This window comes from Halichondria panicea, chromosome 2 (genome assembly GCF_963675165.1).
Source record: "Halichondria panicea chromosome 2, odHalPani1.1, whole genome shotgun sequence".
Lineage (NCBI taxonomy): Eukaryota > Metazoa > Porifera > Demospongiae > Suberitida > Halichondriidae > Halichondria > Halichondria panicea.
The window spans coordinates 2,358,340-2,374,476 of NC_087378.1; the positions used below are offsets into that span (position 1 = coordinate 2,358,340).

The window sequence follows — 16,137 nt, forward strand, 5'->3', positions numbered from 1 at the left end:
ATCATTACATAATTGCTGACATGCAGTACATAGACACATAATATAGTAGTTCAATATAATAATTATTTATATTCAGTAACATTTTTAATTTCAAATTGTAATAAAATCTCGAGGACACTCGCAGTGATCATCAAATTTAACAATAATAATAATAATAATAATTTTGACACAATAATTATGCAGTTAAAATGTGAGATATAATAGTACAGAAAATATAGTCTCTCTCTTTCTATATAATGCAAGACTGACATGTTACTAAGACTGTATATCACTTTGTACAAATATCAGAAATGACCTGCTTACTGATGATCAAAACTGTTCATGGTAGACGTTGCTATGGGGATCACGACGAACTAACAAGACGTAGAAACAATACAAGCATACATGTGCACTAATACAAAACCCACTACATGAAGACATGGTACACACAGTTGACACCAACCACCACCCCCCGTCACGCCGCTAGTTGGGCGTATTTGTGACTGGTTGAGGTGCATCCTCCATCGCTTCCTGACGTGGTCGAACTGTTGTCGTCAGATTCGTTGGAGAGAACATCAATCACAACATTGTCCTCCTCTTCTGCATTTGAAACACCTACACAATGGAGGGAGGGTGATGTTGAAGAGGATGAGAATTGTCAAGGGAGAGAGTTGAGTATGACTATTAATATGCTATTACTTTCACCAATGGTCCACAAAACAATGTTAGGTACATGATCTACTTTCGATCATCATACAATTCTACAAAGTACATTCTAGTCTCACCTGTCTTGTTCGGCTCGTCTACCACAATGTCGCTGACTTCGAGGAGTGAGTTCCTAAGATCTGTGGCAGGTGATGACGGGGCAACAGCTGGGTCCTCTGTGGTACCCTCCCCAGATAGAGCCTGGACATAATCTCCAGCACCCAGCTCTGCCAACCGAGAGAGCAGTGCGCTTTGGTCGTTTTGAAGCTTTGTTTTCAACTCTTTCTCTTTTCGTTCTTTCTTTTTTAAGCTCTGAGAGGAGAGAACCACAAGTATGTACAGTATCAGTTTCTATGCACACACTACAATAGAAAACACTGTATATAACAGTGTGGCTCATGAAGTGAATACGTATACTAATCATAACAGAAATACAGCTTTACAAACAAAATCGAATTATATGAATAATAGGAACAGAGTAAGGTTTTCCCTGCATTACAGTGTATACACAATCTAATACTTACCTCGATATATTTCTTGGCGCTCTGCAGTAAAGCCAGAGTGGTGAGCTTGTCTGGTAAGGGGACATGTTGTCGCAGCACCTCGAGACAATCCCTCAACTGAGCACGTCTGTGACAAACAAGACCAACAAGTCGTTAAATAAGCTGTACTCCCAGTACAATACATGGAAACCACATGGTATAATCTGACTACATGTAGTGACTACATGCTGTATGTTGTTAGCTAAATGTATATAAAGTGCACCAATCTCAAAACAAAACAAAACAAAACACTACTAAAGTAAAGTACAATAGACTAAAATGGGGGGAGGGGGGAGGTACATTTAGTAGCTACATGCACCTCACCTGTTTTTCTCCAAGAGATTATGGGTCGTTCGACTGTAAATGTGTGTGGGTAAGAGAGATACGTGCAAGTGTGTTTGCATTTCTAAGACATTCTTTAGAAACCACAACTGGTTAAATAAACCCTACCATTGGTTTCTGGTCAAAACACAAAAACCTCAGTTTAGGCATGCATGATCAGGATAGCGTGTACATTGTAGGTGTTATAAACTAAGGTTTCCCATTCCCAGGATTGCTTACCAACAAGTGTTAGATCACAAAAACCACAATCACATCAACTTCTTATGTACACACACACAAACTAGTACGTGTACACCAAGAGCACAAGGAAGTAAAGGACCCTACGTTAATTTTACGTTGTGTATGACAAGGCACAATCATCACAAGGCTGTTTACCATTCTATGCATCTATACTGAATATACGTTATCTTTAGGGACTTACCCTGGGACTACCCCTCAATAAAAGTATGATTCCGTCCACGTGTGTTTTTCTAAGACTGCCAGCAAAGCAAAGCTTAGCCACAAAGCACTTATATGTCAGGGGTGTGGGCTAGATCATACAACCGCATTAGTAACATCCATAAAAAGATGATGGCTTAATTGGCAATGGGTTGTTGTTATTCACATACCTTCTTGCCATGGCACTACTTGAGTGGATCCACATGTGGTGTGTGTGTGTGTGTGAGGGAGTAACAGTGTGAATAAATGTTGGGCTATAAGTATTGTGGTAACAATGACACAAATTAAGCAAGGAAATTATCGCAATTATCTATTGGAAGCTAGATACCCAATGCCAACATCCTAAGATACTATAAATTATATGCAATCACACCAACTTATGTACACACACAAGTCGCACACACGTACAAGTAAGCCCCCGAACTAGTCCTATCACTGTACATACCTGTAAGAAGCCGGTCGTTTCTGCCTGTTGGGTCTTGATCTCTTCTTGGGAGATTCTTCCAAATCCTCATCTCCACCTGCAGTGACAATCATAATACTAATCATGTGTGGGTGTTATGTCACACGCTAAAGTGTATTTACATTGCACATGTCATATGATAGCACACAATAGAAACAGCACAAAGCAACTTGGCAACACACAGACTATTTTCCAAGAAATCCCAAACACACAAACCATAAGCAAGTATTAACACGTGCTCAATTTGATACCTGCATGCTGCTTTGGGTGGTCCCACAGTTTACAAGATGTCACACAATCACCCCAGTGCCCTCCAGTGCAAGCAATGAGCTCAGCTACCCTCTAGGGCTTCTGTGTATACTAATACAAGTGCTTCTATTGATGAAGGGATGTGGCTTACAAGTGACTCAAGGGTCTGCTGACAGTGGCTCTTACACATCTATTTGAAACAGCCACTTGAAATTACACCACCAAACTACACAACTAGTAATGCTTCACATACATACCTGTACAAGCTCACTGTGTATATGTACAAGCCATCTACATATCAAAGCAGGAGTGCGTCATCAAAGCTATCATTACTATAAGTAGAGTACAAAAATATACACTTGCTCTTTCATGAGAAGACAAACATTGACAATGAGAACCTAACAGTGCAGAAAACATTCTGCCAGGCGTCTATACGCAGCCTATGCTGGGCCAAAAACAGCTGATAGGGCATGTTCTATACATGGTCATAGTCATGCCAAGCCTTGTCGTGCCCGGGCAAGCCTCACAATGTTTACTCACTTCCAAGCATCAAATTAGTAGACTATTGTCAATTAGTACAATGACAGAGATAAGTATAACAATGATGTATCTACGAACAGCCTATCTGATCTCCAAGTTTATGCTTCCGATAGCCACTAAAGGGCTGGTGTATTCATGTGATAGACAAGAAACTGGTTAACACATGTGAATAAAGTGTTCCTCAAAGACTATCTCAAATATGAAATTATAACTACAATCATTGAGACCCCACAGGTGCAGCTGTGGGAGATGCTAGTCACATTGTAGGCCATCCAACACTGCATTCAAGCTTTCAGAATAAGGAAGCTGATTACCACATTTTCACATTGCACTCTGACATTAAAAGTCATTTGACATTAAAAGTCCCTTTTGAATCGATAGAAACACTGTTAAGGTACACATAGGTTAAAAACAACAAGCTCAGTACAAGGTACTTAATTGTGTAGTTTACACAGAAGAAAGAATACACTTAGATGTTAAAAGGGTTCGCAGAATGCTATAAGTAGCCATGCACCATATTAGATACCCCCACATACGACATATGCATGCCACAGAATCGAGGAAGTCGTGAATACAGTATCAGCTAAGATATAACAGTATACACAAACCGAGTGGGGTATTCACAGCACCTAATACGATAGAGAAATAGCCAACATAACAAACACACCCCTCACATGGCCCATTGGTCACACGGTACTGATTAGTCACCAAAACACATAATATGACTGGGAACTATAGTTCAAAGTTTGAAGGTTGAAACTGGCTATGTAAGAATGGTGCACTTACTACGTCCATTCTGTTCCAGAAATTGTGCAGCTTGAATCAAGTCTTCTAATGACATTCTCTCTTCTTCCTGAAGGCAGACACAAAGTGAATAAAAAGTAAATATCCTTTATGGCAAAACAGCACACACAAAACACACAGGATTGTTTAACGCATTCCATTAGTTTCAGTATCACAACTGATCTCTACACTGCCCTGTGGGAGTACTACCACGTCCAAGTAGGGAGAGCCACGTGGGAACTAATCATTGTCTGTGCATACAGTGAGAACCCACTAACAAGGAAACTTATACCAGCGGGGCTTAAGAGTATCTAATGACGTGAATTGGCTTTAAGAAATTCAAACAGGATTGAGCACGTCAAAAAAGGGAGTATTACATTCTTTAACATACTTATAAACAAATTCACAGGGCCCAGATGTGTACAGCAAATGCCACTATGTGGACAAAGTCAATTGTTACCACTTAAAACTACTACTGAATGGACCACAAGTCAGCTGTTTGATTGTGTAAATAGTGAAGTTTTCTTCTACTGTAGTGTGCTAAAGAAATCCCCAGAGAACAATCGTTCCCTGCACCAACACTAACAGACGTTGAAACACCACGTGTGATCATAGCAAGCCATAACACTATGCCGAGATAAGACGAAGACAAGGAACCGTGTCACAGATAACATTACGTAGGGTGTAAATGACAAAGGGATGCGGTAAACCGTATCCTTCAAGAACGGAATACACCTTCTTTTCAAAAATACTTAAATACTAGACAGTGTGTGAATCATGGCTGTCAAGTAGCCAATGTCTATTGTGTGAGAGGCCAGTTCCTAAAGCAGTTAAAAGCTTTGACTGCGTGTAACAAAATGGTTGGCAAGGCACCCCCTAGGAATTTTGTGACGATTAGCACATACATACTCCGTGAAACTGATAAACAATTAAGTGCCATTAAAATTGTGTGAACACACCTTGTGCCGATAAGTTACCTACTGTAGTAACAAGACAGAACCAACCACTGTTGACAAAAAAATCATAGCCCTACTATAATAATTATTTATAGTGGCAATTTCATGATCATTTCCAGAGCTCAAGTCATTCACCTAAGGGCTGTATTCATCTAAGGGCTGAGGCATTCCAGTAAAAAGGATACAGAATAGATAAAAGGGAGCACTCCAGCTAGCTACTACCGGGGGTACTCAACTGGAACGGCAGTAAGCTAGCTAGGTACACGTGGTGTAAGTAAACAAACCCAACCACACCTTAGCTAGGCTATTCTGAGCAGCTCTCTTTACTCAACTGCACCTTTGAGCACTGAAGAATGCTTGGAACAGCAACAATGTGGTCCTATACACTCTTGCTTTCACTTTTGCTTCCACCAGCTGCCTACTAGTACAGTACTTTGTCTCAGCTGTCTGCTTTACTGCAAAACGATTCCAAACTGCACGTCAACTAAGATGGCAAGTCCTGCTATGACCAGAAATTATTCTAAGCTGCGCTACCTAGTAAGAGGCTAACTAGCTAGCTCGCTAAACAGTCTTTTTTTGTTGTGTATACGCCCCAGAAGCGAACCACGTGGCTCTTTGAAACGTCACCGCACAACGAAAGAGCACGTGACCTTATTGCGTGGGTAGATTTCCGGGGGAGTGCACAGTGGTTGCTGCGCAAACATTTGCACTTTTTGTAAACAAGTGTATAGCTACATGCAGCTATAGCTCTTACAGATCTATATCTAAACGCGCCTACTCCCATTTTTTGCGATGTCTGATGTGAAGGTAAGTTTTATATTTGTAAGGTGCTTATTATGAGGCGCAAAATATGAGTCTAAGTGACCTATGGTCTCCACATAAAGTTTTCTAGGACCTCCTTTATGTATAGGAACTTCTATCAAATATAATGATGAGATGAGCAAAAAACGTTTATAGCAGCCTCTTGTTACTGCATACTACAGGTTACCTTAATTATGCCTCGGTGCACATGCGCAAGCGAGGTATACGGTAGTGTGTTTGTGTGTGTGTGTAGACTGTTACAGCTGCTCAAGGATCAATGAAGTGCAAGTACGAGTTTCTATAGGCTTATACCGCAAGCGTTCTAATTATAGAACCAGCCTCGGTGAGGACGCCCTCTTTTATAACGCCCATAATTATACTACCATATAAAATAATGGTACATTATTTCTAGAAAAATGAAAGCACCGCAGGTGCTGATGCCTCGGTGAAGATGCCAAAGCTACATAACATAAAGCTACTGATAATTATTTTGCTGCATGCAAAAACTCACAGAGTGGGTAATGATCGACCATTATTATTGTTAAAAACGATCTATGCCAAAAGTTAAAGTCTAAAATTAATGGCTGCATTAGCAGAGCCTTGCAGCTCTCTTCTCACTCTTGCAGCTACCAATAGCTAGCGTTTTAGTGCAGAGCTAACTACTAAGTAGAGTAGCAACACTAGGTAAACAAGTTTGGCTACGTGCTCTTCTGAAAAGGCTGCAATGGCATCCAAGTAAGCAAAACTAGGTATAACTCGAGAACAAAGCATTATTTTGCAAATCCACAAATTAAAATCCAAGTAAACATGACTAGAAGCCTATAGAAACTCTTACTTGCACTTGATTCATCCTTGAGCAGTTGTAGCAGTCTACACACACACACAGACACACAAACACACTACCGTATACCTCGCTTGCACACTGAGGCATAAAATTAACCTCTGATAGTGGTGAGTATAATTATTTGGTGAGCCATTTGTCAATGTTTGGTGTCTCAGGCCTGGCTACCGTAGAGTAGGTAATTTTCGGGGGGCAAAATATTTGTGGTTGCTGCTTTCACTGCAGGTAAAAGTAGGCAAGGTCGCTTTCATTTGTGGGTAAACATTCGTGGTCAGACCTTCAACCACGAAAACCACGAATATTTTGCCCCACGAAAATTACCCTCTATACGGTATTTGCGTCCACCGCTATAAACTTTAATTTTGCTGTTTAGATTATAATGGCTGCATCAGTAGAGCCTTGCAGCTAGCTCTCTTCTCACTGTTGCAGCTACCAATGCAAATTTTCCAGTATAGCGCGAAATTTTCGAGGGGCTTAATTTTCACTGATTTCGTGGGTTAGCAATCCAAATTATGTCCACGAAAATTGTAGAAGTATCTGCTATAACGGAAGATTTTAAGGCGTGGCTTCCGGTAAGCAGTCATTCCGCGAACTGTGCAACAAAATGCTTTTAGAGGCCATTCTACGAAATTAAAGTGCCTCTAAAATTTCGCGCTATACGGTATTCGATAATTATACGGTAAAGGAACTCCTATATTTACCTTAAGGTGACATATTTTCGTGAGTATTAATTTCTGTTGCAGATAGTTGGAAAATGCAATAACTCATTAAAACCATGCATGCACTTGCATTATAGGTGCATGACCTCCCATTTATAGTGGAACCTCCATAAAACGGGGAACTGCCATTATATAGAGAGGTTTAGAGGTTTCGATAGTCATCCACATTTATGAGTCAATAGTTAGTCTTGAGCTTTCCTAACCTTTGAGGTCCTTGAAGAAGCTGCAGGGACGAGCTGTGGTTAGGTTTTCATGACTGGCTTGTCTCAGCAATACAACAAGTTTCTGTATTAAATACAGGAGGCTCTTATGACTATCATATAATAATGGGGAAGAGTGGGGGAGAGTGGGGAAGAATGGAGGTAGAGTTAGGTATATAGCAAGTAATTTTCGGGGGGCAAAATATTCGTCGTTGAGCAATTTTAGTCAGTTCGTGGATCTTATTTTCGTAGTTGCTGCGCACTGCAGGTCAAGGTCGAGTTCTTTGTTCGTGGGTTCGTGGTCTAGTGTTCAACCACGAATATTTTGACCCCGGGATGACAAAATTGCATCCAGAATCTCAGTATGCATGCTCTTTACACTACATGTACGTACCTGCAACAGATATTGAGATTTTTATCCTACAGCATGCATGGGTGTTTTTAGCTGAACTCAATGTCATATATACATAGTATCAAGAGTTCATTAGGAATAGTACGCAACTCCAATAGACTGTACACAAAAAGTATTCCTCCAGACTATACGTCACAGATAGCTGATACTAGCTGTTGTAGCCGCAACTAGCAGGAAAGGCAATGAATAAAATTAGTAACTATAATTCATATCATAGCTGCACGTATTTATTAAGTTGGCTTGGCTTGATTAATTAAAAACTACTTGGATTACGGTAGTACTATGTGTACTAAACTGTTCTGATAGTGTCAATAGAAATATACCTCCAATACGAGGCTTTTGATACCATAGAATGACACGTGTGACTGGTAAAGGGTGATACAATCTAAATGATCTAAATGATACATAACATGAATCAACAGGTATAACAAAGGAATAATAATAGTGATTGTTCTAATAGTTTCATATCACTATGCATAAATCATCGTTCACCAAAATAATGTGTAGCAAATTGTTGAAAAAAGAGGGATTACAAATGCAACTGATAAATGACATAAATCTGCTATAGTCTGATTACAATGATAAATTTGTCATTCCATACAGATTGAATGCTGGACAAAATGGCTGGATACACACAGTGCAGCTATAGTGGAAACAGACGACCTTGAAGCAGTGTTTGGAACTGAGATAAACTTGCGTGATTCCTATGGATGGACTGCGTCTCATGGTATTGCTGGAACTTCAGCCACTCTTAGAATTGAAACAATCACAAAATTCTTCAGCTTTCTGAAGAAAAAAGGATTAACCAAGCAGTTGTGCACACAAGATAATGATGGAGACATCCCTTTGCAGAGTGCAATTCGCAGCGGATCCTCATCCGATGTGATTAAACTGATTCTAATGGTGGATCCTAATCAAACAAAAAATACTCTTTGCTCTGAGAATCGAAAGGGCAAGCAGCCACTTCTAACTGCTTTTGAACAGAAACACAAGGATACTATTGCGGTTATTCTTAATTTTTGCATCGAAAACAAAGTACTGGGGCGTCTTACAGGATTACAAGTTTCTGAAGGCAACACACTTCTTCACCGTGCTTTCAAACGTGGCTACATTGAATATTTTGACGTTCTTTTGAAAGTATGTAAATCACAGAATATTTCTCCACAACAAGTGATTAAAAGTCATGATAAAAAAGGTGAAACTCCATGGTATCACTTGGTTTTGCTAAAGGTCAAAAAGTTTAAGAAAGTGATAGCATTGCTTGTGGCCAACAACATTGACGTGAATGAATTGTACACTGATCCAAGCAAAAAGTCGACAATGTTGCATGAAGCGGTTCGTCGTAACAAGAGTGACTTTGTGACGATACTGGAAAGTGGTGGTGCTAAAAAACAAAAGGATTGTCATGGCTCATATCCGAGTGACAGAAATCGCTGCATAGATTCTCCTGAAACGCCTCGACGAAAGCCGAGTCTTCATCCCACTATTGTTCATAATGAACACCTAATTGGGCTAATGATTCGTAACTCGTCATCTAGCAGTCTTGCATCGATCACTGAGAAAAGATCCTCTTCCCCATTTCCTGATGCTGTTAACGAGACCACCAACACCGTAGATCAACACCAACCAACCAGTTCCCCATCATCTACTAGCCTTGCATCCACGAGCTTCGAAATCGAATTCGATTATCCTGTACAGGTGTCTGAAACTAATTCATGTGTAAGTTGATACTTTACTCAAATTATATCCAATATTTCCGACAAGGCCATAATTTTAAATTGTATTGATTAGTTTACACAACAATTCAGCACACTGATAGATGAGATTGTTTCCCATTTCAGCCTGCTACCCAAGAGAGGGTACACACAGAAAACAACGAAGTAATCCAAAACACTGAAGAGCAAATACGACTCACACATGATTCAGATGAGAATGTTCCTCTTCAAGATCCCAGTCTCTATGAGAGCAACCAGCTACATGATGATGCCATGTCATCTGAATACAAACAGCAGGGGGGCCATACTCGAGTCAATCAGGAAGAAAGCCAATTCCAAGAAAATTATGAGCCTGATCAAGAATGTTCAGCTCAAGACATCCACAAGGATTTTCGGCCAACACAAAGCACTCACGAGAACGACCAGCCTGTTCAAGACAAGCATGAGACCAACCAACTGACACAAGGTGACCCTGAGGACAGTCACACCCAGTCAGCACGAAGAACACGTGAGAACGTTCAACCTGCTCAGGACAATTTCCACAAGAACGACCCGCTGGAACAAGACAAGCACAGAAACAACCAATTAAAAAATGAAGAGCATCAAGCATATGTCAATCAATCAGGAGAACCACCAACTTGAAACCAGCATCCTTACCACCCCAATTTTATGATAAAGCCGCTAATAATTATACCAATATACATGTGTTTGTGTCATAGTAAATATTAACATGCAGAGATAATACCGTATAGCGGGTATATTTCGAGGGTATAAATGTTCGCGGTTTTCGCGGATTGAGCCTGTACCGCGAAAATTTATACCCACGAAAATTTATGAATAGTAGGCGTGTTCAGTATTATGGATTCGAGGCTAACGGTGTGGAGGTACAGCTGCATGTTGATGTGCCAAAAGGCTGGAACTCAGACCACGAAAATAAAATCAGCGATATCCTTTATCCGCGAAAATTTATACCCTAGAAATATACCCGCTATACGGTAAATAATTATTAATGACTAATTTATTTGCGCATGCGCAGCACAGCGTAGAAATAGTAAGTGAGTAAAACCACCTAGCCTCAAACAAATTAATTTGTAAACTGCTGGAGCAATGAGTTCAAGTGTAAGCAGCTCTCAAGAAGGAAATCTGGAGGAAATTTCTTCCAGTGGAGAATCTGGTTTTCAATCTACTCTTCCTTCCTTGTCTCCCAAAGATACCATCACTATTCCATTTTCTGATCCCGCTTCAGCAACTTCTGATCAAGAAGCAGGATCCAACACTGCAAAGGATGTTGCATCTAATACAAGAGTTATAACTGAATCACTTGGTGAAAATGATAAAGAGATAAATGGCAGGTACATATAGATCTATAACAAATTCATGTTGTAGCATCGATTGGTGCAAAACAATAATGATAGACATAATAATTTATGTTATTTGTTCACAGAAAATGTAAAGTATACTGAAAGATAGCTAGTATATAATTATTAATAGTGCCTAATTTTGTGCAAGGGGAAAGAAGGGCTACAAGATAATATATTTTTTCCAGATCTATTCCATTACTGCATGTGCTTTAGATAGGAAGGGAGTGACTTTTGCACTTTCTCAAGTCTGTATGCTATATACTCTACTTGAGTTGGGGAGAAGGTCTGAGAGTATACTTGGTGCTGTCCAAAGTTATCAGTGACCAACTATTCACCATGAATTTAGTTCTAAATCCTTATCGTTAAAGTTGTATACAACATGTAATAATTATATAGAACAAGGAACAGCATTATAGCTTCACACTTGTTCTATATATTACATGTTGTATACAACTTTAAACAATGCATGGGTGTGATGGTGCATGATGAACTAAATTCAGGGGTCAATACCTATAAGGAGAATATAAATGAATAAAGGTCAAATGGGGGTGTGGTGCACAATAAGGATTTAGAAACTAAATTCATGACGAATAGTTGGTCGCTGATAACTTTGGGGAGGGTCTAATGAATAAAGGTACTGGCAGACAGTAGTACTTCAATAATTGATAATTATACATCTTTTATAGTGATCAACACCATATTTCTTCATCGGTCCCCAAGACGGTTGCATCCAGTAGACATGCATATGATATTCAGCAACGGGAAACAAGCAAGAGGAGCATTGAAGAGGTCCAATTACAATTTTTTTGGAATTTAGTTCTAAATCCTTATCGTTAAAGTTGTATACAACATGTAATATATAGAACAAGGAACAGCATTATAGCTTCACACTCGTTCTATATATTACATGTTGTATACAACTTTAAACAATGCATGGGTGTGATGGTGCATGATGAACTAAATTCAGGGGTCAATACCTATAAGGAGAATATAAATGAATAAAGGTCAAATGGGGGTGTGGTGCACGATAAGGATTTAGAACTAAATTCATGACGAATAGTTGGTCGCTGATAACTTTGGGGAGGGTCTAATGAATAAAGGTACTGGCAGACAGTACTACGTACTTCAATAATTGAAAGTTGTTATAATTATACATCTTTTATAGTGATCAACACCATAATTATTTCTTCATCGGTCCCCAAGATGGTTGCATCCAGTAGACATGCATATGATATTCAGCAATGGGAAACAAGCAAGAGGAGCATTGCAATTTTTTTTAGATACTGCATGATGCCATGTTGGATCGGATCTTGCAGATCTACAAATGCATGCATATAATAGCAAGCCTATACCTAGCCTCGTTCCCAGGCCGATCCGTAGACTCCAATTGAACGCTAGGTCGACTCCTAGGCCTGGTATTGATTGTATCTGGGCGTGGTTGGAATTCGCTCAAACGAGCGAATTCTTAGATTTCGATGGAGCAATAGCTTATGCCCTGTCTTGCACGAAGCAAGAAGGCCTTACTCTCTTGAAGGAACAGGCCCAGGCCCTCAAGCTCCTGTCTGAGGGAAGGGATGTGTTTGTTTGGTTCCCAACAGGGTATGGTAAGTCTCTCTGCTACCATTTTTGATGGACTACAAGCTTGGTAGGACCAGCGCTCCCCTTGTCCTTGTCCATCCAAATCCAGAACTAAAGTCTCCATAGTCGAGTCACAGGTAGCTAGCTAGCTAAACACCTTGATGTGGTTGCTTAGGAATTCGCTCGTTTAAGCGAATTCCAACCACACGCAGATATAATCAATACCAGGCCTAGGAGTCGATCTATAGCGTTCAATTGGAGACGGATCGGCCTGGGAACGAGGCTAGCCTATACCCAAAGCATGTAGGCTCTTTATGCATGTATCATTTCCCCTGCAGAATCTACGCTGGACATCTTGGCTAAAATGTCATGGAAAACGCTTATATGAAAATCCTCGCAAAGTGTATGGGTCATATATTGATATGTGTGATGGACAGTTCAAAGGCACTGCTATGCATGGACTTGCCAGAAGTAGTACATCCTTTAGTGTTGAAGAAATGAGGAAAATTGTTGCTCAGATGCCGAAGGAACAATTAATCGATGGAGATGCCGATGATGATCTGCCAGTTCACAGCGCTATTAAGAGTCTAGCTGATCAAGACATGATAGCTTTATTTGTTGAAGGAGATTCCAAGCAAAAAGAAACCATCCTATGCTGGAAAAATAATAAAGATAAAACTCCTGTCGAATTAGCTTTTGAAAAACGCCATAAAAAAGCTATTGCGATGCTTTTTGAGCTATGTGTTAAGCACGGTGTCCTCTTGAATCTGACGGGGATCAGAAGTTACGTACAAAGCAGTACTCTTCTTCACACTGCTTTTAAAGAGGATAAGCCATGGTTTTTGAAGATTGTGGTTAAGATTTGTCAGAAATTAGGTGAAGACTTACTTTCTACCGTACAAGTTTTCGATGAAAATAATAACACTCCCTTTCAATATCTCATGAACTGTATCCAGCCTAAAGATCAAGAGTTGAAAGAGTTTGAGAATGTTATTGGCATTCTAGTAGACGAAGGAATTAACATTAATAATATATGTATAGATTCTAATAGCAGAACAATGCTTCATGAGGCTAAGCGCAAACATCACAAAAAATGTTGTGAAATATTGTTAAAGTATCATCATGAACAACATGGAGATAAAAAAGGGATAACACCATCTCAAAGAGACCATCACGTTGAATTTGATTCGAAATCTCTTCCTATGCCTGAGGTAACAGTGTAATTTATGCATGTTATAATTATGTTAATATTGAAAATACTCTACTATTCTATAGGTGGAAAGTTTAAATGAATGGCAATCCACTCAATCAAGCAATGATACATTTTGCTCTGATGTAACATTTCAAAACCCCATTGAAACAAGTACTGTGGTGAGTGTTCTGTCTATTCCAAACAAACATAACCTCATTTAACATGTGTTTTATGGAACACTATTTCAGGAACCCATAATTTGGGAAAAATGGCTAGAAGATAATGCGTATAAAATGTGTAAAGGCAATCTTTCCGCTGAGAAAGTGTATGGAGAATTTCTTTATAAGCGTGACACACTATTTAACGGCACTGCCACTCATGGCCTTGCTAGAAGTTGTCCATCCTTTATTGATCAGTTTGAAGATATAAAGAAAATTGTTTCGAAAATGCCTAAAGAACAGTTAACTGAAAAAGATGCTGATGGTGATCTCCCAGTTCACAGTGCTGTTAATAGTATGGCTAAGCAAAAGATGATCGCCTTGTTTGTTCAGGGAGATTCCGAGAAAGAAAAGACCATCCTATCTACAAAAAATAATCAAGGAAAAACCCCAATTGAATTAGCATTTGACAAGCGGCACAATAGCGCCATTAAACTGCTTTATAATCTATGTGTTAAACATAAGATCTTGCCAGGTTTGACTGGATTTGAACAAAGCAGAAATGCATCTACCATTCTTCACGCTGTGTTTGATAGAGACGATATGTCGTATTGGTCGAGATTTTTGAGTGTTGTAATTAACGCGTGCAAAAGGGCTGCACGGGATATTCTTTCAACCATAACAGTTTTGGATGAACGTAACTGCACGCCTTTCTATTATCTGATGAATTGCATGCACCCCAATCATCACTATAAGCTGGCTGCATTTGAAAAAGTGCTTATGCTATTGAGTGACAATGAAATTGATGTAAATTCTGTATTCACTGATTCTAAGAAGAGAACAATGCTTCATGAAGCCAAGCGCAAACGTCACAATAAATGTTCCGAAATGTTGTCTCGTTATGGTCACAAAGATGATATCGAAGATATAGACGGGATAAAACCATCTCAGAGAGATCATCACATTACTAAGTTTAATTCGACTTCTCTCTCCCCGACTGCAGAGTCTGAGGTAATGCATCTTGATATACTAATCCTCCAGTTGTAGTAATATAGAGTACGCATGTTTTAAGCTCCTTTGATTCTGTCTAACTCTTTATATCCATTGCTGGTTTTTATGTATACGATCACAGATACTTGGAGTAGGCCAGCACTCTGAAAGTGGATCAGATTCAAGTCTGGAAGATACTCGTGAAGAGCCTAATAATCCAGCAGTGGTGATACCATTTAGTGCTATAGCAGTAAGTATATAGTACGTTCATGCAATATAAACTTGATAGTAAATAAAAAGACCTTCTCTTTCTATAATTTATGCATGCTGTTGAACTGAGCATAACCCTGATGACCTAACAATGCTATAGGAATCTTGTCAACAATATGTCTACCAGTCTGTGGACGAACTTAATGAAGATGTTTCGGCCAAAGCCTGCACAGAGATGTCTAGTACAACTATATAATTTTATGTATCTTCACCCCTAAAACAATTTATAAATCTAATATAGTGATTAATTATGTTGTGGTACAAACTTTGATGCTGTAATCTTGATTATTACATCCGCAGATGTGGTGTCCAAAACCCGAGTGTGTGTATAATTATACACTATTATTATATATTGTATATCATCAATTTAATATGCATTCAGTTATATCGCTACATAATTATAGTAAATACCATCACATGTCACTATACACATGCATCATTATTTCCACACATACATACATTAATGATATCCATCTTTTCTAGGTTACCTTGAAAATAAAATCAGCGACAGACTTCGACTGATTGTGTATTCCCTGCCGTATAATGTTTTAGGCATGTAAATATATAATATTTATGTGATTTTACTACGAACTTTTTGGCTATACAAGATTCTTGATAATTATAGTGTTGGAAGTGTCACTTCTTGTCAAGAAGAAACACTTCCAACACTATAATTATTTAGCAATAAAGATCATCAAACTCATTGTGATATGCAGCTTCGAGGGCTCATCCCAAGTCCATCATCCTACTATAGTTCATCAAGAATAGATCCTACCAGGCCCTTGTTTGTCCACACTTGGAGTTTTGTGTGGCACCCCACCAACTAAAAGATACAACAGCATTCATTTGGAGAAAATAGAAAATGGCAGCAAGATGACGCAGTGTGGAACCCCATCACGTTTT

At 39.2% G+C, this 16,137-nt stretch overlaps 3 protein-coding genes across 4 annotated transcripts; 2 read left to right on the top strand and 1 right to left on the bottom strand.

Annotated features, from left to right (window-relative positions):
* Positions 1–130: 130 nt before the first annotated feature.
* Positions 131–5,603, bottom strand: LOC135331853 (max dimerization protein 3-like). Of its 2 annotated transcripts, none has more exons than XM_064527116.1 (8): positions 5,335–5,603; positions 4,045–4,111; positions 2,452–2,527; positions 2,177–2,194; positions 1,551–1,583; positions 1,209–1,314; positions 765–996; positions 131–594 (listed from the first exon to the last, which is right to left on the bottom strand). In XM_064527116.1, the coding sequence occupies exons 2-8, from the start codon at positions 4,097–4,099 to the stop codon at positions 455–457; spliced, it is 660 nt and encodes a 219-aa protein (XP_064383186.1). In that variant the 5' UTR covers positions 4,100–4,111; positions 5,335–5,603; the 3' UTR covers positions 131–454. The 2 variants fall into 2 exon arrangements, with proteins under 2 accessions (XP_064383186.1, XP_064383187.1); XM_064527117.1 differs by having other exon boundaries at positions 2,177–2,191; positions 5,335–5,602.
* Positions 5,604–5,663: 60 nt separating this feature from the next.
* LOC135331839 (uncharacterized) lies at positions 5,664–10,427 on the top strand. The gene is made up of 3 exons (XM_064527098.1): positions 5,664–5,804; positions 8,574–9,689; positions 9,812–10,427. The coding sequence occupies exons 1-3, from the start codon at positions 5,790–5,792 to the stop codon at positions 10,325–10,327; spliced, it is 1,647 nt and encodes a 548-aa protein (XP_064383168.1). The 5' UTR covers positions 5,664–5,789; the 3' UTR covers positions 10,328–10,427.
* A 286-nt stretch (positions 10,428–10,713) lies between these two features.
* Positions 10,714–15,632, top strand: LOC135331838 (uncharacterized). The gene is made up of 7 exons (XM_064527097.1): positions 10,714–11,037; positions 11,733–11,835; positions 12,963–13,835; positions 13,900–13,995; positions 14,065–14,985; positions 15,107–15,214; positions 15,335–15,632. The coding sequence occupies exons 1-7, from the start codon at positions 10,793–10,795 to the stop codon at positions 15,428–15,430; spliced, it is 2,442 nt and encodes an 813-aa protein (XP_064383167.1). The 5' UTR covers positions 10,714–10,792; the 3' UTR covers positions 15,431–15,632.
* The last annotated feature ends 505 nt before the right edge of the window (positions 15,633–16,137 follow it).

Coding starts and splice junctions, on each gene's coding strand:
- LOC135331853 (XM_064527116.1), bottom strand. CDS start 4,099: ATGTCATTAGAAGACTTGATTCAAGCTGCACAATTTCTGGAACAGAAT. Junction 1,315..1,550: donor AATCTCTTGGAGAAAAACAG/GTGAGGTGCATG, acceptor TGTTTGTCACAG/ACGTGCTCAGTTGAGGGATT. Junction 595..764: donor AGACGAGCCGAACAAGACAG/GTGAGACTAGAA, acceptor TCCATTGTGTAG/GTGTTTCAAATGCAGAAGAG.
- LOC135331839 (XM_064527098.1), top strand. Junction 9,690..9,811: donor TGTCTGAAACTAATTCATGT/GTAAGTTGATAC, acceptor TTCCCATTTCAG/CCTGCTACCCAAGAGAGGGT.
- LOC135331838 (XM_064527097.1), top strand. CDS start 10,793: ATGAGTTCAAGTGTAAGCAGCTCTCAAGAAGGAAATCTGGAGGAAATT. Junction 11,038..11,732: donor GATAAAGAGATAAATGGCAG/GTACATATAGAT, acceptor CATCTTTTATAG/TGATCAACACCATATTTCTT. Junction 14,986..15,106: donor CCCCGACTGCAGAGTCTGAG/GTAATGCATCTT, acceptor ATACGATCACAG/ATACTTGGAGTAGGCCAGCA.